Source organism: Vanessa cardui, chromosome 11, assembly GCF_905220365.1.
Source record: "Vanessa cardui chromosome 11, ilVanCard2.1, whole genome shotgun sequence".
NCBI lineage: Eukaryota > Metazoa > Arthropoda > Insecta > Lepidoptera > Nymphalidae > Vanessa > Vanessa cardui.
Window position 1 is genome coordinate 1,262,972 of NC_061133.1, and position 26,035 is coordinate 1,289,006.

At 35.3% G+C, this 26,035-nt stretch overlaps 4 protein-coding genes across 6 annotated transcripts; 1 reads left to right on the forward strand and 3 right to left on the reverse strand.

Annotated features, from left to right (window-relative positions):
- Positions 1–1,752: 1,752 nt before the first annotated feature.
- LOC124533917 (rab5 GDP/GTP exchange factor) lies at positions 1,753–13,494 on the reverse strand. Of its 3 annotated transcripts, none has more exons than XM_047109506.1 (11): positions 13,290–13,494; positions 12,805–12,934; positions 10,650–10,823; positions 9,878–10,101; positions 9,474–9,583; positions 8,314–8,480; positions 7,678–7,811; positions 5,347–5,457; positions 4,861–4,971; positions 4,196–4,330; positions 1,753–3,529 (listed from the first exon to the last, which is right to left on the reverse strand). In XM_047109506.1, exons 2-11 carry the CDS (start codon positions 12,932–12,934, stop codon positions 2,678–2,680), a joined length of 2,148 nt encoding a protein of 715 aa, XP_046965462.1. In that variant the 5' UTR covers positions 13,290–13,494; the 3' UTR covers positions 1,753–2,677. The 3 variants fall into 3 exon arrangements, with proteins under 3 accessions (XP_046965462.1, XP_046965461.1, XP_046965460.1); XM_047109505.1 differs by having other exon boundaries at positions 12,805–12,938; positions 13,290–13,493; XM_047109504.1 differs by lacking the exon at positions 13,290–13,494 and having other exon boundaries at positions 12,805–12,967.
- A 441-nt stretch (positions 13,495–13,935) lies between these two features.
- LOC124533775 (DNA oxidative demethylase ALKBH2-like) lies at positions 13,936–23,486 on the reverse strand. Its single transcript, XM_047109285.1, has 4 exons — positions 23,300–23,486; positions 22,944–23,123; positions 22,688–22,851; positions 13,936–14,100 (listed from the first exon to the last, which is right to left on the reverse strand). The coding sequence occupies exons 1-4, from the start codon at positions 23,470–23,472 to the stop codon at positions 13,952–13,954; spliced, it is 666 nt and encodes a 221-aa protein (XP_046965241.1). The 5' UTR covers positions 23,473–23,486; the 3' UTR covers positions 13,936–13,951.
- Positions 14,150–22,678, forward strand: LOC124533774 (tetratricopeptide repeat protein 30A). The gene is made up of 2 exons (XM_047109283.1): positions 14,150–14,359; positions 20,736–22,678. Exons 1-2 carry the CDS (start codon positions 14,306–14,308, stop codon positions 22,668–22,670), a joined length of 1,989 nt encoding a protein of 662 aa, XP_046965239.1. The 5' UTR covers positions 14,150–14,305; the 3' UTR covers positions 22,671–22,678.
- Positions 23,487–23,926: 440 nt separating the features above from the next.
- On the reverse strand, positions 23,927–25,963 carry LOC124533777. The gene is made up of 3 exons (XM_047109287.1): positions 25,692–25,963; positions 24,250–25,339; positions 23,927–24,174 (listed from the first exon to the last, which is right to left on the reverse strand). The coding sequence occupies exons 1-3, from the start codon at positions 25,792–25,794 to the stop codon at positions 24,003–24,005; spliced, it is 1,365 nt and encodes a 454-aa protein (XP_046965243.1). The 5' UTR covers positions 25,795–25,963; the 3' UTR covers positions 23,927–24,002.
- Positions 25,964–26,035: the final 72 nt, after the last annotated feature.

The window sequence follows — 26,035 nt, forward strand, 5'->3', positions numbered from 1 at the left end:
AAAATAGAGAACATTATTAAAACCATCTTAGATAATGATGTTAGGAAAGAAGAAGATGCAATTAAGTATTTTCATTTAGCCCAGCTACTTACAATACTAGGTGATGACATAGACAATTTGTCACAAGAGTTGTCAAAACTACAGAATCTATTGGCATTCATAAGAGCTAAAAGCATCCATTATTCCGTTCTCGATTACGACACTTATATAGTTATGTTAAATAAACTAAAAGGTTTATACAATTCAAATGTAGTGCTAGATATTAATTTTAGGGAATATTTAGATCTATTAAGATTAGGATATTATTATAAAGATAATGATATAATCTTGGTAATTAAGTTTCCAATCATGAATCCCAATAACTACATCCTTTACAAATTGTCCTTAGCCCCTAATAGTAATGATAAAATTATAATCCCTACCTATCCATACGTAGCAATTCACGAGAAAGATCTACTGTATATAGAGACAGAATGTCCGAAGTACAGTCACGGTCATCTTTGCGAGGACAACTTAAACCGACACTATGGAGAGCAAACGAGCTGCATTCAACATCTTATACTCCAGCAACATATCCATGAAACCTGTCGGGTTACTCCAGTAATCTTATCTTCTCAAGCCATGGAACAATTGGATGATCGTCACTATGTTCTGAGCTTTCCCAACTTAACGAAAGTTCATTTAACCTGTTCTCAAGATCAATACAAAAACCTTCTCGGAAGCTATCTAGCTGAAATACCTAAAGGGTGTGCTCTACAAACGTCCATCTTCACCATCACTAACCACCATGATCAAGTAAAAGGACAAGTTTTGAAAATGTTGAATATAGAATATAGTAATGAAGATCCATACAAAGCGACAGCGAAGAACATCTTGAAATTGAACAGTATAGATTTGACTCACTTACATTCAACCAATACCAGGATTGCCTCTCAAGAACCAGTGACTTTGGAATTGTCGAACTTAGACACGCTCTATCACACGACTATACCTGTCTACCTACTCATCGGTGCATCAGTACTCACTATTAGCATCGTCCTCATTCGTCGCAAATGTATGCATTTAAGAAATACCAACCAGAAGGACAATGAGGCAACCAGAACACAAGAAGTCCAGGACAGCCCCAGAGATCCTATGTCTCTATCAGCACTATTTTCGACAAAAGTCTCCAAATAGCTGCTGATCCTGCGGAGGGAGTTGTTAAGAAATAATCGCAAGACCTCCCGAACATCGAGCGCTACCAAGAATTACCATACCGTGAGAAATAATCACACCATGCATTCCTTGAAGCTACCACCTGTTGCCAGCGTCGCTGCTTTGTTTCGCAAGACCTCCCGAACATCGAGCGCTACCAAGAATCACCATACCGTGGGGACCATTCAGTGATTTACCGATTTCGTATATAAATATGTAATTCAGACTACAGAACTTCACTTTTTGTTCTAACATCGAACAGACTGTCACGTATATTATAAATTAGAAATAATTAATTGTTAAATTAAATTATTTAAATAAACGTATAAGTTAAATTCGTTCGGTTTCATTCTGCATCCTCAACGGCAGCCCTACGTAATTCTCAAGTAATGTTATGTCACTTTGATAATAGTGGCATTCAATTTCATTAGAATACTTCTTTATGATTTAAACTTTTTTTACATTAGATAAAGCCTTATAAAAGATTCTGGTTGAATAAAATTTTTTGTAATGTACAAACTGTAGTTTTAATTTCAATTTTAATGACAACAAAAAACAAATGCATTGATTTTTTATTAGTCAATAAGCAATGTTTATATCTTTAGCGACACGATAAGATATTAATGTAAATATCATGTTTCTGGAGTCAATTCTGTTGGATAAAATCTACAAAATTAATGAAATTTATAAAAGTAAGATGCTTAATACATTTTTAAATCAACAAATGTTTCTTTAACTCTGCCTAATGGTTAAAAAATACATAACAGAATTGGCACCAAAAAAAGGTTTATTCCAACACGAGCCTTAAAATAGTCGCATATTATGCTCAACTCCTAACATCTCACCTTCATAAACAATATTAAAATTATATCGACCAATCAAAGTCTAGCACAATGCGCCCTCATTGGTTAAATCATATAGCACCCGCTTCCCCGACCTCCTGTTCCACACATCCGTCCCTGTTCATATCACTCCCACAGATAATAGGAAAGTGAGATGACAGATACAGAAAACCTTTTTTATATCCCCTATTTCCTGGCGGGTACAGCTATCACATAATTAAGATACATTGAATTTGACAGATATTTCTCATGACCACAGCTGATGTGAATCTATCGAAACTTCCAATAAAATAAAAGGAAACAAGAAAACTCCAGTACAGTACAAATTTCTGCATAACATTTCCACAGACAATTTTAATGAGTAATACTAATTGGCCGCTGCATTCACAATGAAATAAAGTACTATAAAAAAATATTTTAAACGAAAGCCAAAATTGAAGAAAAATAATAGAATTTTAATAATTGTATTTGATGTACATATAATTATTGTATCACTTTCCAGTGGTACCACATTAATGACAGTTGATATTCTTACTCGATAATTTAACCTATAAATAAATAACATATACAACAAGAGTAAGTTCATTGAAAACAAAATTACAATTGATTTACACAAAATGACAAAAAAAATACAAAACTATTCACCTCGTTTGAGGTTGTAGAGGTGATGGAAGGAGGCATGCGGAAGTGGGGGAACCAGAGTCATCTAAAATAGACGCTTCTTTTTGCACGGGACTGAACGGGTCTCCGGGCTCTGTGGCCGCTGCTGACGCACAAGAGTCCTGCGGCCTGTGCACAACTTCAAACGCCTCTGACGAAACATCATTCGATTTCGAATCAATCAAACTGAATTCATCGAACTTCTCCAAAACATTCTTGTATGAACTCTGGCTCGTCTGCGGCTGGAACGGGTCAAATATTGGCTCTTTCTTTATGCCGTCTGGACTGAATGGGTCTTTCGGTTCTTTGGGCGTGTCCTCTGCCAAGCTGTTATCGCCGCTGAAATCGGACAAGTCGATATCATAATTTATGTTACTCAATCCTGGTGCCAAGTGGTCGGACCCGAAATCGTCTGGAGTCATCAGTTCATCTATAGATCTCGAGTCGAAAGGCGTGAATCCAAGTGGAGATGGTGTGAGGAGTTCGAATGAACCAGTCTGCTTCAGTTCCCACGGCTGGTTTTGCGGCGACTTTGGTGGTGACGGTTTCTCCAATTCTGACTGAAAGTCGATAATGTTCTGTGTGACATTTTCGTCGGTCGTCCTGTCGAAGGTGACCGTGACGGGCTCCTCGGCGGGCATTATTTCCGGGAGGTTTATCTGCGGAATATCTTCGGACGGCTTCATCGGCGCGGGAACATCCACCGGCGTTTCGAGGTCGATCAGAGGGATACTCGAATTCCGGAGCGAACTGAGTCGCAGCGGCTCCCGACGCGGTTTTATTTCCAGAGGTGTGTTGGCCAATACGTCGTTAACTTTGTACGCTATTTCTTTCTGCAAAATTTAATTATAGTTTAAATTCCTCAATTTTAATGGATGCTCGAAACAGATAACCCTATACTAAAGTTTTGATTTTAATTTCATAGATATATCTATATCAAGAAAAACATAGGTAAGCCTTAGCACATACATTCACATGCATATGACAAACGTATATGTTTAGGGTGATACTATAATACATTCTGCTGGATTATTTGCTACTAGCTTTTGCCCGCGACTTCGTTCGCGTGGACTTCAGGTTCGTCCCGTCTAGTCTAGTAATCGCTTAAAATCGCTTCGTAAATAAGTCATTATTTCTCGTACAAAGTAAAGGATGAAAAATTGTTATTGTTGGTTATTCCTAAGAGATAAACATATACCATCACGGACTTTTTTGTAGACCTTTTTAAGTTCTCTATCTATCTATATATCTATCTTGTAGGATTCAGTCAGCGTTTGCAATGTAAGCGCAAAAAATGTGTTTTTTTACGACCTCACATTAGAAACCTCAAAAATTGTAGCCTATGTGTTATTCTGATGTATAAGCTATATTGTGGTAAAGTTTCATTCAAATCCATTCAGTAGTTTTTACGTGAAAGAGTAACGAACATCCATACATCCATACATACAAACTTTCGCCTTTATAACAGTAGTAGGATGTGTCGGGGCGCTCGTGCGTACCTCGAAGGAGTCTGCGTTGGCGGCGAGCTGCTCGGCGTCGGCGCGCAGCGCGGCCACGTCGGCCAGCAGCGCGCGCGCGGCGCTGCGCTGCTCCTCCGCCTCGCGCGCCGCGCCGCACAGCGACAGCGCCGCCGCCTGCCAGCGCGGGGACTTATTACTATCGCACTGAATATCCCATATACTATCAAACATCAAACTCCCTCGGGGTCATTAAACTCTCGACAACCATCAAAATTCCTTGTCCAATAACTTAGCATCTACCTCAACTGCAAAATCCTTCCTCAATCAACAAACTTCCACTTTAGCAATTAATCCAAAATCCCTCCTAAACAATCTAATTTCCTCATCAATCGTTTAATTGTTTATTAATCGAAATTTCCCTAAACTTTAATTAGAGAGTCGAAAATCTTATCATCTCCACGTCTTTGGAGCAACTCTCGAAACATTCATTTTTATTTAATTTTTAATTATCGTATACATAACAAAATACCTTACAATGAATTGTTCCCACTAAGATCTCGAAAACCAAATAAAATAATTTAAAATGAACGAAAACATTGTTAAAGTTAACGATATAGCACATTATTGATCGTTTAATAATAAAATTATAATAGATATTTTAAAAGTATATAAGTCATTCCAACTTATATAAGAATACTACTCACCCAAGTGCTGCCACCGATTGAAGCGGGCATCGCCATGTAGCAATCGAATTCTTTTTTATCCATATTGAGAGATTCAGCTGTTAAATTTTCTATGAAGGAAACCGCACAACACTGCAAGTAATAAAACGAAAACAAAATCAGAAACCACTAATACTGTTTGTATTTAACATTAACATAATTCAAGATAAATATTTTGAGGAAATACAATTTCTACAATGAGCATTTGTTAACTGTATAAACTGCAGTCATTGGTGAAACTCTCGGATAATCTATGGTACTTATTATGGATTTCTGAAGCAATAATAAAATGGCGTTCTGAATATTGGATATGTTATATTGAACTTCTAAAGTAAAATTAATGATAAACAGATAGCGAATAGTGAATACTTATAATATAAATCAAGAACCGTTTGTAGTGCATAACATAGCATTAACAAAACGCATTGAATATGTAAATCTAAGATGTCAACAGATTATTGAAGTTACCAGGTTGGTGAAGTAGTATCCGCCCTCGCCGGTCATCAGCCGTTGCGCGTTGCAGAAGCGAGTCACAAAGTTGATGTTGCTCACGAGACGCGGTGGATTCGCTTTCAGTACCTTCGAGATATACATAAACATATTCATCGTCCGTTCCGGTCCATCTAACAAACTCTTCTACCAGCGTTCTAAATTAGGGTTGCTGAGGATTCCTCTTCCGCTTCCTCATAGTGCGAAAGTTCCGCAATATTTTGGGTTCCTCAACCGCTACCGCATCCTCATTGAGAAATATTAAAAATCCTCTTCCGCTATCGCTTCCTCAAAATTTAAGAGCAATTTATGAGGAATCTGAAGCTGTAGTAGACACATCCTGAGCCACAGCCACCGCTTACACGAGTAAGATTGTAGATTCTATCTTAGCCGAAATGCTAGCCTCCGAACCAAACAGTGACGATGAAAATGAAAGTTTAGTAATAGAAGGTGTGTGGTACTAAAGTTACTATTAAATAACGACATCAATAACTTCTATCTTCTACTCCATCCAGTATGCCCAGCGAACAACGTTTTAGCAATGCAGGATTAGTATATGATGAATTAAGAAACCGATTGTCAGGGGAAACAGCGTCCAAATTATTTATTATAAAAAATAACGTAGCTATAATTTTTTTTTTATGGTATAGGTTGGCGGACGAGCATATGGGCCACCTGATGGTAAGTGGTCACCATCACCCATAGACAATGACGCTGTAAGAAATATTAACTATTCCTTACATCGTCAATGTGCCACCACTTTGTGCCCGTAGTTACACTGGCTCACTCACCCTTCAAACCGGAACACAACAATACTGAGTACTGTTATTTGGCGGTAGAATAACTGATGAGTGGATGGTACCTACCCAGACGGGCTTGCACAAAGCCCTACCACCAAGTAAAATTAATTTTGATTATTTATTAGTATTTAATTCCTTTATTTTGATTAATAAAATATTCGACTTGAGTAATTAATAAAGAAATAAAGACTGCATTGTTATTATATACTATATATCATTTCAACTGCTAAAATAAAATGTATTGTTCACTCATCTTTTTTGTGTGCTTTTGTTGTGTATGTTATTGAACTCCTTCATAACTGCTGGACCGATTTTGATGATTCTTTATTGTTTGTGTTTTGAGAATAGTTTAATTATTTTTGGTGTATGTATGTTATGTAAAGACAGGACAACGGCTTTTCGGTTGGGTCCGCTATTATTTATAATTTCCTATCTTCCTAACCCCCTTTCTCTACCGATTCCTCATCCGCATCCTCTTTCTCGAAAAATATCCTCATCCTCATCCGCATCCTCTAAATTTGCGAGTGAAAATTCCTCTTCCTCCTCCTCTTCCTCATAATCACTTCCTCAACAACCCTATTCTAAATACAGTGTAATATAGTATTTTTATATATGATTAAGCTAGTGAAATACGTTCATACGTGCTCGAATTAAAATGAATGCATAGAAATAAGAATATATTTTTCTTTATTATTCTTTAGAATAGTATACAGTCCGGTATCAGGTGTGTGCGTGCGTACAGCGCCAGCACGTGCCTGCGGGTACGTGGGTGTGCACGTGTGTGCGCGTGTGTGTACGTGTGTGCGCATGTGTCCGCGTGTGTGCCTGTGTGTGCGCGTATGTGCGTGTGTGTGCCTGTATGTCCGCGTGTGTGCCTGTGGTTGCGTCTGTGTGCGCGTGTGTGCGTGTACTGACGGTGAAGATGAGCGCGGGCAGCAGGTCGTCGGCCGAGGCGGACGGGCCGCACAGCGCCAGCACGTGCCTGTGAGTGAGTGCGTGTGTGTGCGCGTGTGCGCGTGTGTGCCTGTACTGACGGTGAAGATGAGCGCGGGCAGCAGGTCGTCGGCCGAGGCGGACGGGCCGCACAGCGCCAGCACGTGCCTGTGAGTGAGTGCGTGTGTGTGCGCGTGTGCGCGTGTGTGCCTGTACTGACGGTGAAGATGAGCGCGGGCAGCAGGTCGTCGGCCGAGGCGGACGGGCCGCACAGCGCCAGCACGTGCCTGTGAGTGAGTGCGTGTGTGTGCGCGTGTGCGCGTGTGTGCCTGTACTGACGGTGAAGATGAGCGCGGGCAGCAGGTCGTCGGCCGAGGCGGACGGGCCGCACAGCGCCAGCACGTGCCTGTGAGTGAGTGCGTGTGTGTGCGCGTGTGCGCGTGTGTGCCTGTACTGACGGTGAAGATGAGCGCGGGCAGCAGGTCGTCGGCCGAGGCGGACGGGCCGCACAGCGCCAGCACGTGCCTGTGAGTGAGTGCGTGTGTGTGCGCGTGTGCGCGTGTGTGCCTGTACTGACGGTGAAGATGAGCGCGGGCAGCAGGTCGTCGGCCGAGGCGGACGGGCCGCACAGCGCCAGCACGTGCCTGCAGGCGCGCCGCACGCGCGACAGCTTCCCGCCCGGGCCCGCCGCGCCGTCCACCGCCAGCAGCTCTGCGGACAATGTGCTCCTACATTGTACTTCCCCCATTAGGATCGATTCATCCAATCGATCGAGCCTACAACATAAATTATTGGGTGAATGAAGAAGTAAACGGACAAATTATAATTAATTTACTTATTGAATATAGTGAAATTTAAATTTTGTTTTGTTCTATACAAAGACACCATTTATTTTAGAGCCCACTATTTATTATGAATGTAAATTCATAAAGACTATGTCCGTTTATCTGTAAAAGTATAGTTCAATAGATTTTTTATTTTGATTTTTTTACTTGTTCGAACTGATCCAATTTGTAAATTGTTCATATCCACCACTTTTAAACATTCAAGTATCAACTCCATGCCTAAACAAAGTTGCCATAATAAAAATATTTATTTATCCTCGGTAGTTTATATTGCCACTATTTTTTATTTAAAAATATTATTGAAATTTATTAATACGACACAATTTTCTTACTGCTATCAGTAATAAAATTCGTCCAGTGCAACTCACCACTAATAGCCTTGTACAAAAGTTGGCTGCAGGCGCTATCGGTGCGGTCCAACTTACACTCCAGGTGTTTCTCCCCCACCCAGCTAAGTTGCTGGATGCGCTCCGACATGGCGCGGTCCAGGCGCTCATCCTCCGTACCGATTGGAGAGAACACCACGCCTGGTAGACTGGAATGTCCAAAACATCAAAACTTGGTTTGTTTGCTACCTTAACCGTCCCTAAAACTTCAACCGACCATCATAAAATTTATATACACGATAACAGAGGTACCGTATGCCCTTCCTAAGGGTAAGGGTACCTAACACCTTTACCCCGCTCATTACACGTGAACAGCGTAAGTACTATAAATAATTAAATATAATTTAATGCATATTTGGCTGATTTACTAAACATTTGGAAAAACATTTGAACATTTTGCAAAAGAGCTTCATTTAACCGTAAGTTGGTAATTACTGTCTATATCACTCATCAAATATTAATTATTACGCCTAACAGCAGATACTAATTTCTGTTAAGTTACGGTTTGAAGTGTGACTGCGCCAATGTAACAAGAGGCTCAAGAGACATAACATCTCAGTTCGCTATTGGCTAATTGGTGATATAAGAAATGGTTCATATTTTTTACAACGCCACTTACCATCAGGTGGAAAATTTGCTCGTCCGCCTACATGTATAGTAAAAAAAATCTTAGCGGAAGCTTGTTTAAAGAAATGGATAAACCTGCAACCTCTACCAACTAACTACTACCTCCCCCTAAACTCTACTTAACATTCTGGGTCATAAAGTATTATTGTTTTGTTTTTTTTTTGTTTTTATGGAATAGGTTGGCGGACGAGCATATAGGCCACCTGATGGTAAGTGGTCACCATCACCCATAGACAATGACGCTGTAAAAAATATTAACTATTCCTTACATCGTCAATGTGACACCAACCTTGGGAACTAAGATGTTATGTCCCTTGTGCCTGTAGTTACACTGGCTCACTCACCCTTCAAACAGGAACACAACAATACTGAGTACTGTTATTTGGCGGTAGAATAACTGGTGAGTGGGTGGTACCTACCCAGACGGGCTTGGACAGAGCCCTACCACCAAGTATTAACAAAACTTTCGGCCAACTATGCCACCACTAATCAGAACAATATCAGTCAAAACTTACTCGTGTAGGTAAGTCATGGCGTGCTTTTCCACGAAGTCGATCAGCAGTTCCTTCACCTCGGACTCCGCGTTCGCGAAATGCGGCGACGTGTCCATATACTTCATAAAGTGCTGTTCGACGAAATAAACTAATATTATAAATCGATACTGTAACGTTCGTTTGGCGTTTTTTGCCAATTAACACTATCTAAAACTTGCTTGCACCAATAATAATTAATTATTTCTATCAAAGCAAATGTAATGTCGTAATTTAGCAATTGATAAATACTAAAAAATAATGAACAGGATAATATATAAAATAATACAAGTTTCGAGTTTTGAAAATTCAATGAAAAAGAATTCTAGGTTGGATGGATGTGTTCTTTTGTCTTATAATTGTAAATGATAAAAAAAAATAGTTTGTACCTGATAATGTCTCTGCACTCTCTCCGACAGTTCGTCCACCGTCATCACATTGGAACACTTGATGACGTCCATGATGAAGCTGTGCACGAAGACCCTCGCGTCGCGGTCGACTTGGGGCGGCAGGTTCGTGAATCGAACTCGAAACTCACGTTTCATACCCTCATTTATCAGGGCCGGTATTTTGAATTCCGGCGGTTTGCGCTCCGGTGTGTGATCCTGTTCGTCTAAGGATACACAATTTTGATCTTAATGCCAATAGATCTAAAGTGATGACTACCTGCGCCGGTAATTATACTGACTTTTTAGATTTACTTGAAAAAAAATTTCGCCAAGTCACGTGCCATGTGTGTGATGGTGTCAGGCCAGAAACATTTACACTACATCTGTACCGAACTATACTTGTTCAATCTAAATTATCTCTGATGATGATGTTATCTTAACCGATTTAGGCCACAGCGACGAACCTCAAAGGCGACCGGCTAACTACACGATTTTAGTGCAAAGATGTGGAAAACACAGAAGCACTCTCTATTCTATCACTCTCAAATCCGACATAAACCGGCAAGAGCTAAGCTTACGTTCTTTCCGGGGCATGGGTGTGTACACACTTTCAGCAATCCGCAATCCCAGCTGTGACTGATTTTGTTTTCAAAAAATATACCCAATTACATACACATGGCCTGATCTGAGATTTGAATTCAGGACCTCAGAATCTGTCACCTTATAACTAGCTACTAGACAACTCTATAAGATTATTAACATTGACACTTACCATTGCTACTCTTTTTGAAAACGCTAAATTTTAACAAATTAGCTTTTTTAAGAGTTTCGCTTTGCCTTAGACGTTTTTCTTCGAATTTTGAAAAGGACGAATGCGACGCGAGCTTTATCCCGCGTTCAGGCTTCTTCTGTTCCGGCTTTGGGAGAGTCGCTGATGATGCTTTCTCTGCAAAATATGATATATTTACAAAATCATACAGAAAAACACATAGAATCAGAATTCACAATACCGTATAATTAAAATCTTGCACTATTCAACTACCCTGATCTGAGAAGTACCGGCGATATGAATTGTTTTTTCTTGTGTCTGTTTGTAGCTGTTTACATATATTCAATATATCAAAGAAATAAACATTCCCTTGAACATAAATATTATCCAAAGTATTTTAAGAGTTCATGATAAGTAAATGAATAGCACTTAAAATTTGAAGTGTTTTAAGATCAAGATATTTTAAGCACATACTCAAATATATCATATTACATATTCATTTATTTATATATAGAGACTTAGCAGTTTTTTATACTATTAATATTTACTATATAAATTGTATATTACATCTTTAAAAACTGCCTACATGATGCACATTTACCCTCAGCACAAGGTGACTTTTTTGTTTTACAACCATGTAGACAATTGTTTACAATCAATTTTTATGAGCCCAACATATAATAAAATGTTGATGGACAAGCATAGTATAGTAAAATAAATGTAATCTTTCTGCTATTTTTTGATAATGCAGATTGATGGTCAGACAAATGAGCCATCTGATTATTAACTTTAGGAATTGAGGATTAAGTGACCTTGTCTGTAGTTACACAATAATGCCCACGATTCCTGCTTTATTTTGTGGGTTCCTAATGTATAGTTTATAGTGGTACTTACCCAGACATGCTGATATGAAAGATGGATAAGAACTATAAACATCATATTGATTTTTAAATTAACTTATGGCTGAGATCCATCTGGGTAAGTTTTATAATATATAAGCAATATAAAGTGTAAGAATACCTAGTACTACTGGTGCTATGTACCAATAAAGAATATGGATAAAAAACAAAATATTCATATTCAAAGGTTGTCAGGGCCTCAGGATTTTATTTATCTAAACATTGTTGCAAGTTTAACTCATGCTATGTCAATGATTGGAAATAATAATTTAAAAAAAAATAACTAAACATTTTATGATGTATATATCATACTCATTAAATTTAATAATTAACAAGGCCTATAAACTTAACCTATATAAATATAAATGATTAATTGATTTCAACTATTACTATAACATCATGATAATATAAATGGAACTCAAGGATGATCATGATCAATCATGTTGATAATTCATGTAATATACAGAAAGTCTGAAGCTTCAACAATATGATAATTTAATTCTAGGATATAGATAATTAATACAGAAAGAAAAAAAGAAAAAAGAAACTATTATTTCTGGTTCTAATTCTGGCTCAAGTTTAAAATTACGATATCCAATGCAACACAGGTTACAATGCAACTCGTAATCATTCTTGAAGTAGGGAAAATATTATAGTTTTTATATCAGGTGTTTATTTTACTGTTAAAAAATCCCAAATCCTCAGAAACATAGACTAATTGAACCTGCCATATAATTTTGAATGTTTTTATTTATACAAAAACAGATTATTTTGATCATTATTATTGGAGCAAACAAGGATAATAAGGATTTTTTTTTAATTATGACCTAAGAAAACATGAGAAGAGTGTGTGAAAATGGATATGAAAGATGAATGTGAACAATCAGATAGCAAATAATAAAGAATGAAAGAAACAACATGCTGCACCGACCCCACACAGATTGTGACCTGAGCCTTTATAAGGAAAGCTCCAATGGTTTTTGACATATACAAAATATTTATTAATTAACTACAGATTTAAAAAGTTATGATCTAAATTTATATGGAGATTAGTTTATAAAAAAATACACAATTTTATAGTATTATTAATGTAATCTAATCTATAGTCTACATCAATTATAGAGACTAAATAATAGTTTTAAAATTAAAAAAGTAATATAATACTTTAGATACAAAGATACATTTATCTATGATAATAAGCAGGAGGCTTGATTGTGTGAATTAAATATGGCAATGTATTCAGTAAGTTATTGTTTTACCTGCTCTTCTCTGACGCTGAAGTAGTTCTCGGTGACATTTGGAACAGTACCCTTGCCACTGAGGATTCCCGAAATAATCACAGCCATTTTTGCACTTCAAGTCGCTTTGGTCTATCCGTAGAGATGGCATCTTACTAGCAAAAATCATATACTTATAAGATCTTTGAAGATTATGCCCATACCACATTTTGTATAAATGATATCAACGAAAATTTTCAAGTTAATTTTAACACACGACACTCAAAAATTCTGCCATAAAGCGACTCAATCAAAATATCAGCCCATTTTTGCCGAAAATAATAATTAAAAGAAATTCCACTTTCGGCGTGTGAGTTATATTTCATCGCAATTTTACGGCAGTAACGGTGGCCGTTGAACGTCGTTATATAGGCTATTCTTATCGTAAATGTACTTGAACGAGTCTACGATAACTATTGTGAGTAAGCTGGATATGACAAGTAAACGATTTTAACGTGTACACTCACCTCTATCAAACAAACGGGTTACAAATTTTATATCCTTGATTATGTAGTAGTTAAGCAACTTGAAATTAATTTAGATGTTTGAACTCATAACAAAAATAAATAAATAAAATGCAAGAGGAAAACTTTCCATCTGTCAAACGGAACAACAGTCATTGCAAAATAATATATTTTTCATATTATGACATACTGACAGTTCGTAATACGCAGAAATGTTTTCAATTTTCATAGAGTTGACAATCGTTATAACCGCTAACCGATTACAATCTTGAAATCAACAATAGTTTCTACATCGATAACTACTATCGATATTTTTTCACGGTCAACTACAGGTTGTTTTGATACAACCACATACACAATTTTGGTTATGCCAATGATATATTAATGGCACATTTAAATATTCTGGTACTTATTATTGTTAAAATTGGTTATTCTATTTATATTATATAATCTATCCAATATTTTTCACTGTTCAAGTCCAACCTAGACGGTCACTAATCTTATTTATTTAAGTTACAGACATTTATATGCAATCGATATTATACGTGACATATATATTTCAATACTAATATTTCATATTTATATTTCTAAAATATTCGTTTTTAACTATATAACATAAAAAAGGAAAATTATTAAAACAAAACAAATATGAAAATATTACTTTATTATAAAATATTTTTTTCACGCATTTTACGAAAAGTTAAATTTATCCTTGCATCCAGTATCCTTTTACGAGTAGGTAAACTATGATACCACACTTCATTTGTTGGTGGATTCATCAATAGTACACTCCCATGCTCCAAATTGATCGTGACTGAAATATTATAATGTATATTATTTTATTATATTATTAAGTTTTGAAATTATGAGACTGAGAAAATGTAAATTGAGAAGCAAAAATTATTGTCATTATTTCTAAACCATTGTCATGACAACAATTGACAAACAAACTAGTTACATGTGATATACAGAACATATTTTTTCTTTGAATAATTTGTAGCCTACTTATCCATCTAACAATGGAATATGCACAAATATCTGATGGGCAATATACGAAAACAATTTATTCCATGGTAAGTATTTTCTTATAAATTTCACTATACCTTTCTATATAGGTAATATATTACGGTTACTAAATCTCATTTCCTTATAAACAGATTAATATTTACAAAAAAATGCTTATTACTTTTGCTTGATGTCCTCAATTTATTTTTATTTATTATTTTTGGAAATAATTAATTTTAAAATAGATATATATAAGTTACAGTTATTTTATTTATAAATTGTTGAAAGATAACTCTTGATATTAATTAATAAGGTTCTTCTTTATTCAATTTAAGCAAAGAATATATAAGAGATACAGTAATGAAAATTAAAGTTATCACAATGTTCCCGGTTCCAGCATATTCTGCCGAGCGCCAGTTTTAAATTCCCGCCAATGTTTTCTTTTTTTTTATAATGTTGCCCACTTCAAAATCTGTAGCGACAACATCCGGCCCTCCTGCAGACGCATTCGCCCTCGAATGACGTTTTAGTCTGGTGTATATAGCTGTAAACAGAGGTTAAATATTATTTCAAATTAAAATTATATAGATAAATAGTATTCATATAAGGATGTACACGTGATATCCCATAATGAATACTGCCGAACCAAGGTTCTACCAGATATCTCGTATATCATCGTGGTAATCGTGACTGTAGTAGCATAGGTATTCTTATGGTTTAACCAACAGCACCTTAGGTCACTGTGGTTGCATATCACCATGTTATCATTCGCAGCCTCATGGCTTAACCAACAGCACCTTGGGTCACTGCGGTTGCATATCACCATGTTATCATTCGCAGCCTCATGGCTTAACCAACAGCACCTTAGGTCACTGCGGTTGCATATCACCATGTTATCATTCGCAGCCTCATGGCTTAACCAACAGCACCTTAGGTCACTGCGGTTGCATATCACCATGTTATCATTCGCAAGAGACAGCGTTCACATAGATGCCTGTCACGTGCTTTAACGATCACAGTGATTCACTCTGTTGAAAGCTTTGTACACCAGACATTAGACAATTTCTATATTTTTAAACATTGATATTCGTCGAAGGTACTAAATTTAAGTAACTTACAGTCATTTGCGTTCCTTATATATATTTGACAACATCCGCTTTTACTCATCATTGGATATGTTTATCCAAGCTTTCATGTTCTCGACACAAGCGACGCCGTTGTATCGCTTCGAAGACCTTTCAGCTCCTCTCATATCTTCCACGCGATATCTATCTTTCCCTAGACATTGCTTTACTTGAAAAGGCCCTTTGAACTGAGGCATTAACTTTTTACTCTGCCCCTCATTATTATAACTAGGAATCTTGATCACCACCAAATCACCTACTTTATAAACAGGAGCTTCTTTCCTCTTTGCATCAAAAGCTTGTTTTTGTTTATAAGCATTTTCTTTAATTTTAGCATCGACTTTTTCTCTTAATTTAGTCACATCCACAATAGGTTCTTCTTCGTCTATCATGTTTTCGTGGCTCATCTTTAAACGATAGCCAAAGAATACTTCACTGGGAATCGCCGATGTGGTTTTGTTAATAGTGCTATTTATGCCTTGTTGAATTGTAGGTATATGTTGGTCCCACTTATTATTTTCGCTATTGGCCCCCATTGTGCGTAACGATTCTAATATGGTTTGGTTGTATCGTTCAACTTGCCCGTTGGAACGAGGAACGGCTGTGGCTATAATGTGATGTCGTATCCCTCTATCTTTACAGAATGAACTAAATAAATTAGATGTGAATGCAGTACCTGCATCACATATGAGTCTCTTTGGATTTCCAAATACTTTAAATATTTTGTTAAGCTCATTGATGACACATTTACTTTTAGTACTCTTTACAGGTGAAATAAAAACGAATTTAGTAAAAGAATCTACTATTACCAATAAGTAAGAATTTAGTTGAGTGGTTTTTACAAATGGTCCTATATGATCTAAGTGAAGTGTATGAAACGGTCTCGCATATTTAGGAATGGGAAATAGCTTGCCAGGCTTTTTTCCGTGCAAGTTTTTAAAGTAAATACACTGAAGACAATTTTTGATATATTTAGCAACAGTTTTCTTTAAGCGAGGAAACCAATACATTGAACTGATTCTTTCTACCGTTTTATCAACCGCGAAATGACCAACTTCATCATGGTTTGCTCTGATTACTTGCCAGATACATTGTTTTGGAACTAGCCAGCGTCTACCAAATTCCGTGCGCCTATACACTTTATTGCCCAGTAATTCGTAATTATTAAATATTTGCCTATTAGACTCGGCCTGTCCTGATTGTAAAATATCTCTAATGCTACAAATTTTTGGGTTTTGTAACTGCACCGATAGCAACCAGTCGCCCTCTGATATGTACAAAACACTACTCTCTACACATGTATTGTGGTCAGCAATGGTGGCAGGGTTCCTGCTTAAGGCATCCACGTGTTGCATTTGAATTCCTGGTCGATGGACTGTCTCAAACGTAAATTCTTGGGTTTGCAATACCCACCTGCTAATACGTGGAACAATATCCTGTTTATTTAAAGCATGACGAACCGCGTTACAGTCTGTTATGATTTTAAAGTTTGATCCTAATAAATAGTGTCTAAATTTATTTAACCCTACCACTATCGCTAACAACTCGAGCTCAAACGAGTGGTATTTTTTTTCTTCATTACTTGTTTGTCGGCTATAAAAGTAAACTGGCCTCTCCCCTGATTCGGTCATTTGCATTAGAATACACCCTAAGCCCTCACGACTAGCATCAGTATAAAGAAGAATAGGTAATTTAGGATCAAATATTAACAGTATAGTATCACTTGTTAAGATGGATTTTAATTTAACAAAGGCAATTTCTTGTTCTTTTTCCCATTTCCATGTTACATCTTTCTTTAAAAGGTTACTAAGTGGACGGCATGTCAAGGCACAATCTTTAATGAACTTTCTAAAATAATTTATTAACCCAAGGAATTGCCTTACTTCATGAACTGACGTAGGTTTAGGATAGTTATTAATAGCTTTAATTTTTTTTTGACACGGACTTATTCCATTTTTCGAAATATCATAACCTAAAAATGTTATAACATCTTTAAAAAAATTACATTTATCGTAATTAACGGTTAAGCCGTTTGCAAGCAAAAGTTCTAAAATACTTCTTAAGCAGGTGACATTTTCCTCTAATGTCTTTGTTGCTATTAAAATATCGTCCATATAATTGATGACCCTATTAAATCTTAAGTTACCTAATACAGTATTCATCAATCTCTGAAAAACGGCAGGAGCATTGCACAAGCCAAAAGGCATTCTCAAAAATTCATAGTGCCCGTCCAGAGTGATAAATGCTGTCTTATACACGTCACTTTCTTTAACCATAAGATGATGATAGCCGCATTTTAAATCAAGTACCGTAAAATACTCGCATCCGCGTAACCTATCAATTAAATCTTCAATCAGTGGCATGGGATACTTGTCTTTTATTGTAATTTTATTTAATTTTCGGTAATCTATACAAAGTCTTTTCTCTCCGGAAGCTTTATCAACCAATAATGCCGGACTAGCATATGGCGAGTTACTGCAACGAATGATTCGGTTTTTCAGCAAATCTTCGATAATTTCCCGTGTAATTATACGCTCGCGATCTGACATACGATAAGGGCGCTGTACGACCGGTTTATTTGTCGTTAGTTCAATTTCCAGTTCAATACCAGGTACTTTGCCCAGATTACTCAAATCGTTTGTAAAACAATTAGGATAGTCTGACAAAATATCTTTAATAAGACAATCTTTAGATGTTTCGTTATCTATGGTATATATTTTTAATTCACTTTCATTATTAAGGTCGTGAATGTTTCTAAATTTCAATGAATCACCGATACGGCAATACATTATACTTTTATTTTCAGTAAAGTTTCTACCTATGAGTACCCCGCAACCAGACAACATTTTAACAATATACATTGTAACGTAAAGTTCGACATCGTCTATTCGTACTGTACAAGATACCCCATAATCAACAACCATCTTATGATCATTTGTAAACCCGAACAACGAAACTGGAGATTGTAATTTATATGGTTGTAATGAATATTTTTCAACAAAGTCAGAAACAATTAAGGAACAATCACTACCCATATCAATAAACGCACGACATTCAAAAGTATTATTAATCAAAATGTATTTAAAAAATTTTTGTTTCGACTCAGACGCGCTAATTAACTTAACTTCAACATCTTTTTCCGGTTTCGTTTTTAACCTACTCATGCAAGCCAATTCTAAATGACCTGATTTTTTACAAAATGTACAATGTATATTACCCTTTACATCACAGTCACTTCTTTTATGTCCGGCTTCGCCACAACGAAAACAACGGAAATTGTTATTTTTAGTCCCTGAATCAGCATAACTCATACTTAAACTATTACTTGTATTATTATTATGCACAGATACATTTCGTGATGAACCTTGTTTTGATATATAACTGTTTTTCAAATGGTCGTCTTTCTTTTCTTTTTCGCACTCATAAATTTTAGAATGTAAAAACGACGATAATTCGTCGCAATATCTAAAGCTACCCGATTCCGATGCAATTGAAATACTTTTGTCACCTATTGTTCCTACAATAATCGAAATGATATCTTGTTCCGAAAAAGATAGTGATAAATTATCGATTCGAGATTTTTGTTGAAAAAAAAATTCATATAGAGATTGCCCTTTGAAAGGCCTAGTGTCAATTAATTCTTTTAACAAAATATAGGTATTTCTTTTTACCTGAAAAGTGTCGGATAGTCTATCACGCCACTGCCGCCATTTCCACGTAGTCCAACGCGTTTCAGTCTTTTGTAATGAATCGTACCAAACCTGGGCAGTTTTTCTTAATTTTTGTAATGCTTGGAATTTAGTCATGGCATCTGACCAACCGAACGCACGGGCATTAGCTTCGACCACATTAATCCACATATCTATATTATCATTCAAAGGATCAAACTCTGGTACCACAGTCGACAAGATGGTATTTTGACTCAAGGTTGATGATTTCTTTACAAGGCGGCGACGCCGCCGGCGATCCCTCTCACTAGACGATGATGATGAACTTGATGAGGTGGAACTTGACGATGATGTTTTCCTCCTAACTGCGCTACGAGTTCGCTTTCTGTTTCGCGGCATCCTGTGGGTCAGGTTATTCGTTTCCACTTCTGATATAAGTTACAGTTATTTTATTTATAAATTGTTGAAAGATAACTCTTGATATTAATTAATAAGGTTCTTCTTTATTCAATTTAAGCAAAGAATATATAAGAGATACAGTAATGAAAATTAAAGTTATCACAATGTTCCCGGTTCCAGCATATTCTGCCGAGCGCCAGTTTTAAATTCCCGCCAATGTTTTCTTTTTTTTTATAATGTTGCCCACTTCAAAATCTGTAGCGACAACATATACATAAGTACATTGTACAATTGTTATAGCATTTTAAATAAAATTTGCTGTTAAAAATTTAAGAAATTAACATTACTATTTATTGCATTAAACCTAAAAAATTGTACTGCATTCTACTGACATACAAGGTTAAACGTCCGTTAATCGTTATCGAAAATATAACACCACAAGACAAGGTGATCGATCCTCTTGTTATTGTGTATTAAGAGTTCCTATATAACATTTTATTTATATCTTTAATCGATTTTATCACTAGCAAAATTTGACCCAACCCTGAAAATTGCCCAACCTATGCGGAAATGTTTACACGCGAACTTTTAAACGATAAACGAACATTTTATCGGAATGTGCCGTTGTATGATAACAGCTCATTGCAAAGCGCAATCCGTTTAACGAGATTTGAAATACAAACGAAAGGTTTTCATAAACAGGGATTTATATTCGAAAATACCACGTATTTTATTATTCAAAAAATTAATTATGACTTACTAGCTTACCCGCCTTTGCTTTTGTACGGGTAGTTGATATATTTCGTTACATTACCAAATTATATAAAATCTTATAAATTGTAGCCTATGTGTTATTCTAATGCTTAACCTACCTACTTTACTGTTAAATTTAATCCAAATCCTTTTAGTAGTTATTCGTGAAAGAATAACAAACATACAAACATCCATCCTCATAAACTTTCGCATTCATAATATTAGTAGGACTTACCGACTAGGATAGTTTACATAGACATCTTTTTTCATCATATGATTTTTTTTCATTCATTTTATAAATAACAGTTTAATAAGAAATGCATATTTATCACATTTGCAAATTAAGTATTATGTTATTGTAGAGAATAACTTTGCGTGTCAGTCGTTTATCGAGTTTGATTACGATTTCACAAAGGACCATAAATTATACAATAAATATTTACCGTACCTTTACTTTGCTAGGTAGATAAGATATTAAATACAATTTATACTTTTTTTAGATAAAGGAATCCAGATACGAAGATGCAATCAAGACTTTGAACGATGCCATTAATTTCAATCCTAACCGAGCCGGCTTGTCCTTACTCGGTTATTGCTATTTTCGAACCCAATCATTCGTAGAAGCAGCGAATTGCTATGAACAACTAACCGCTATGCATCCCGATGTTCCGGAGTACAAATTCTATTTTGCTCAAGCGCTATACGAAGCGTCAATGTTCGATGAAGCATACAAAGTTACTATACAAATAACAGCTCCCGAGTTAGAGAAAAACGTAACGAAATTACAATCCGCTATTAAATACGGTGAAGAAGATACAATTACAGCAAAAAGTCTTGTCGATTCATATCCCCAAGACGACGTAGATAAAGATATCAATTTGGGATGTTTATTATACAAAGAAAATCAATATGAAGAAGCGTTACAAAAGTTTTCGAGAAGCCTAAACATTTTAGGTTTTAACGCCCATTTGCATTACAACGTGGCTTTATGTTACTTTAGACTTAAAGAGTATCCTCAAGCCCTAAAGCACATAACCTTAGTCATTGAAAAGGGCATTCGGGATCATCCCGAATTAGCAGTAGGTATGCAAGCTGAAACGTCAGAGGTGAAATCGGTGGGTAACACGTTGACGCTTCATGAAACAGCATTGACTGAAGTATTTAATTTAAAAGCAGCTATCGAGTATCAATTGAAGAATACTGAAGCTGCTAGAGAAGCCTTGTCCGATATGCCCCCTAGACACGAACATGAGTTAGACGCTGTAACATTGCATAATTTGGCTCTCACATCAATCGATGTTAAGCCAAATGACGGATTCGAAAAACTCCACTTCTTACTTCAGCAGGATCCATTTCCACCAGAAACTTTTGCAAATTTACTGCTTTTATACTGCAAGTTTGAGTACTACGATCTTGCTGCAGACATATTAGCTGAAAATGCACAATTTACGTACAAATACTTGACGCCATATTTATACGATTTCTTAGACGCTATAATAACCAGCCAAACTTCGCCCGAAGAAGCTTTTCAAAAGTATGAAGACATTGCTTCGAAACATGCAGAACAATTAAGAAAACTTACGAAAGTTGTACAAGAGAGCCGATCTCAGGGGGACAATGACCAAGTTAAAAAGGCTGTCGTTGAATATGAAGAAGCTTTAGAGAGATACATTCCAGTAGTAATGGCTCAAGCCAAAATATATTGGGATATGGAAAATTATGGTCAAGTCGAAAAAATATTTCGAAAATCAGTCGAATTCTGTAACGAATCCGATGTATGGCGCTTAAATGTGGCTCACGTTTTGTTTATGCAAGAAAACAAGTACAAAGAAGCCGCTAGCTTCTATGAACCAATCGTTAAAAAACAGTACGATAATATTTTAGATGTAAGTGCAGTAGTTTTAGCGAATTTATGTGTGTCCTACATCATGACTTCTCAAAATGAAGAAGCTGAAGATATTATGCGGAAGATTGAAAAGGAGGAAGAACAACAAATATTTGAAGATCCCCATAAGAAATTCTATCATTTATGTATTGTCAATTTAGTTATAGGTACTCTCTATTGTGCTAAGGGAAATTACGAATTCGGTATTTCAAGAGTAATTAAATCCTTAGAACCATTTAACAAGCGCTTGGGCACTGATACATGGTTTTATGCAAAGAGATGTTTCTTATCTTTTTTAGAAAATCTGGCGAAGCACTTAATCGTTGTTAAGGACAATACAATCAAGGATTGCTTACAATTTCTCGAAGGTTCTGAAACTTACGGCCGAAGTGTCAGTACAGTTATTGAGACGCCTTTCCAAGAGGAAGACGCAAATAATAAAGCTAAACAAACAGTTACATACGAGTCTCGACTTCTACGTTATATGTTTTTTAAATTACGAAGCATTGATGATTCTGTGACGATTAATAAATATGAGGATTTAAAATAAATTCAATATGTTCTTACTCTTTGGTATCGCTTTTTTATTTGGTCCTGGCTTCCTTGTATCTCTATGTTTTAGTATGAACGGTCTTTCTGCTCCTAAAGAAACAGAAGCTATTGGAAAATTTGGATCAAGATCGGGTTCATTGTCTCTGTGTTCACCCATATGATCATTTCCATTCCTGTACCTTCAAACAAAATATAGCGCCTTACATAATGAAACGGGATAAGTTAAAGCGGTAGGTAGGTATGCTTTGATTTACTAAAAGTCAAGACTTACTTATTTACCAAGACAAAGTCGTATTTAATACCCTTCAATTTGAACAAAAAATTTCTTATACTGAGGATTGCAGGAGTCCATGGTAAGGCCGGAACTGTTATTCCAGAATACGTGTAAGTTATACCGGAATCGCCAAAGGCCACTTGTTGGCGAGGTAATGCATAAACCTTACCAAAAACTCTGAAAGTAAGTAATACCCAAATTATTACCTAAAAAATAAAGTACAATGGATATTTACATGACAAAAATATTTGTTTCAGCATTTGCTAAAAACAAAGCTTCCATGCTGAATTTTGATCAAAATGTCAATAAAAACTTAAATATTTACTCTACAGCAATAGACAAAAGAATTATACTTTATTTTCGCCAAATCCCCAGTATAATAACATAGAGTGTCTTCAAGTTCCTTTAATAAAGCATTAGCAATTGATCTTGGAATCGTTACGGCATATTCGAGATCAAGGCTATCATTCTTAATACTTTTCCACGATAGTGAACTTAAATCGATTTCATTAAGACTTTGAGCCATAAATTTTAATCCTAAAAAAATAAAATAAGTAATTAATGTGTGGTAACATTTTTTATGTGTCAAATGTTTTTTTTGACATATGCAAAAGTCAAAATACAAACTTATTTATATTATACCTTTTTAAATCTCATTTAAAATATATCCATATACAATATAATTATTTAAGCTAATTTAAATTTAAAGAATTAGAACTCACCCAAACAAAGAATTTACTGATACCCAAATCGTTGAAATCAAAATTAATCAAAACCGCTCAATAACAACCAGTCGACAGCGAGTTATTTAAAATTGCCATATAAATGAGATTTTAATTTTTATATCTACCTTAGATTTATATGATTGAATGTAGGTTTAATTCAAATGTAGCTTTTGCGTTAATTTGAAATGAATATAAAAAGTTTAACTTTAAACTGCAATGGGTACATCCTTTTTTTATCGTATATAAGGTCATATAATTAAGAGACAATATTTATTCATTTATTTTCAAAATAACAAAAATAAATGTATTATTGGACACTATTAAAACAAACTTAAGTCGCTATGCATATTGTAGACTTTGGCGATCTTGATTGTTTCAAGACAATACTCTTATTATTTTGCAGAAAATTTTTAAAAGCTTGCGAGCCCGATAAGAACCTTTGATTAGTGACGCAAAGTAAATTCGACACATCTGCCTTTTGATGATCAATAAGCGTCGTAGAGCTGGAAGAAAAAAAAATAGTAAAACATAGGTATACAAAATTTAACATTTTTATGAATAAAATAATTTAAGCTTACTTAGACAAATCTACGACGCGTTCTGTATCATAATATACTGAATATTGTCTTATTCTTCTGATTATAGTACCATTTTGAGAGTCACTCTGATATTCGTAAAGTTTCTCAATAATTCCATCTTTATCTTTCACCGTCCAAACATAGTTTTGAACCTGTGTCTCGAGAGCACTTTTTAATTTTGGAGCGCATTCTTTTGCAATGATTGGATTTTCACTGTTAATTAATTCAGTCAGTTTTAAAGAATTCATTTGCTCAGAAAGTCTATTTACTGGAAAATAAGCATCATCAGAAGATTTTTCGAGAAACTTTTGTATTTCAGCTTTTACATCAGAATTAAGTAAATTATTTGTAGTTTGTACTATAAACTGACTGCAATAAGCTTTGAGATCATTATTTTTTGATTGACAAACTCGATTTACTAATTTAATAAGTTTTCTTTCAGCATCTTCTTTTTCTTGTGTTATGTTTTTTAGACGTGATCGTAAGAAAACATTTTCTCGGTGAGTCATTAAATACAATTTTTGGAAGCCCACATTTACAGATCGGTTTTCCATTATTGTTTTTTGTGAAAATACGTTACAAACTATGTTTTCATCATTACATACAGATTTTAGGTAAAACTGCATTCTTAAATTTTTGTTTTCTTGGATTGTGGGTATTAAAATGTCACTTAAATTTCTATGCTTTTGATTTAATTCTTTCAATTTATTTAGCAAAATTAAATTAAAATTAACGTCACGAACTTTATTCACCTTAATCCGTGAATACATATTTTTTAGAAACATTATTATGGTATCCCTAATCGTTTTGGCGGTTTTTTTCAAATACATACACTTTAACCGTAAATAGGCTTCAGCTGTATCATAATTTATATAATTAAATCTTCCTTTCGTTAACGTAATAATTTCATGTTTTCTATTAATAATGAAAACCATACAGACGCCAACAAAATACATAAAAAATTGAAGATAAATATTATTATTCATATTATCAGTAGAGATATTTATTTCATTTTTCGGTTCAATCAAGTTTTCTTGTACAATACTTGTGTTTTCGTAAAACGGCAACAACAGCTTTTGAAAGTCATTATCTGAAATTCATATGTAAATTGTATAAGTAATTTTAAATTACCCGATATGTTTAAAGATCCTGGGCGAAAATTGTCCTTTGCCACTGTGTCGCAAATAATGAAATGGATACAGTTTTGAGTTTAGTCATTTTATCAATTTACTAACACAACGAATCACGTGCAGTTCGTTCGTTCCGAAGCTGGATCGTAATATATACGGACTCGTATTGATATAAATGGAAGTAGAATTTGCCCTCAGTTACGATTAAGTTAACGTTAATTCGTGTGAGGATAGTTGATGTCGGATTAGAATAGAATTAGAAATATACCTATAAGGTCTAAAGGTTGTAGAATTGGTCGCCTGAACACTTACCAAAATGTTTTTCCATACTTTTCTTCCAGTATAAATCTAGACAACATAATAAAACCCACATGGTCACAGCCATACCAAATAGATATTTGAATGCAATATACATCTTTTTATTAACTTTAAATCATATACCATCAATTTATACATAATTTAAAAACATTTAGTAGCAGTTTTAAAATAATTGACAATTAATGTCATTTCTACATCAAAATAAATGTATTAAAACAACTATTACTGAGTTATTTAAACTTTTTCATTTAGTCAAAAGAGGTCAGTCAAAATAGGTTTGAATTGATACCAATTAATAAGTCCCAAAATATTTTATTTTGTTATTGGTAACATTTCAT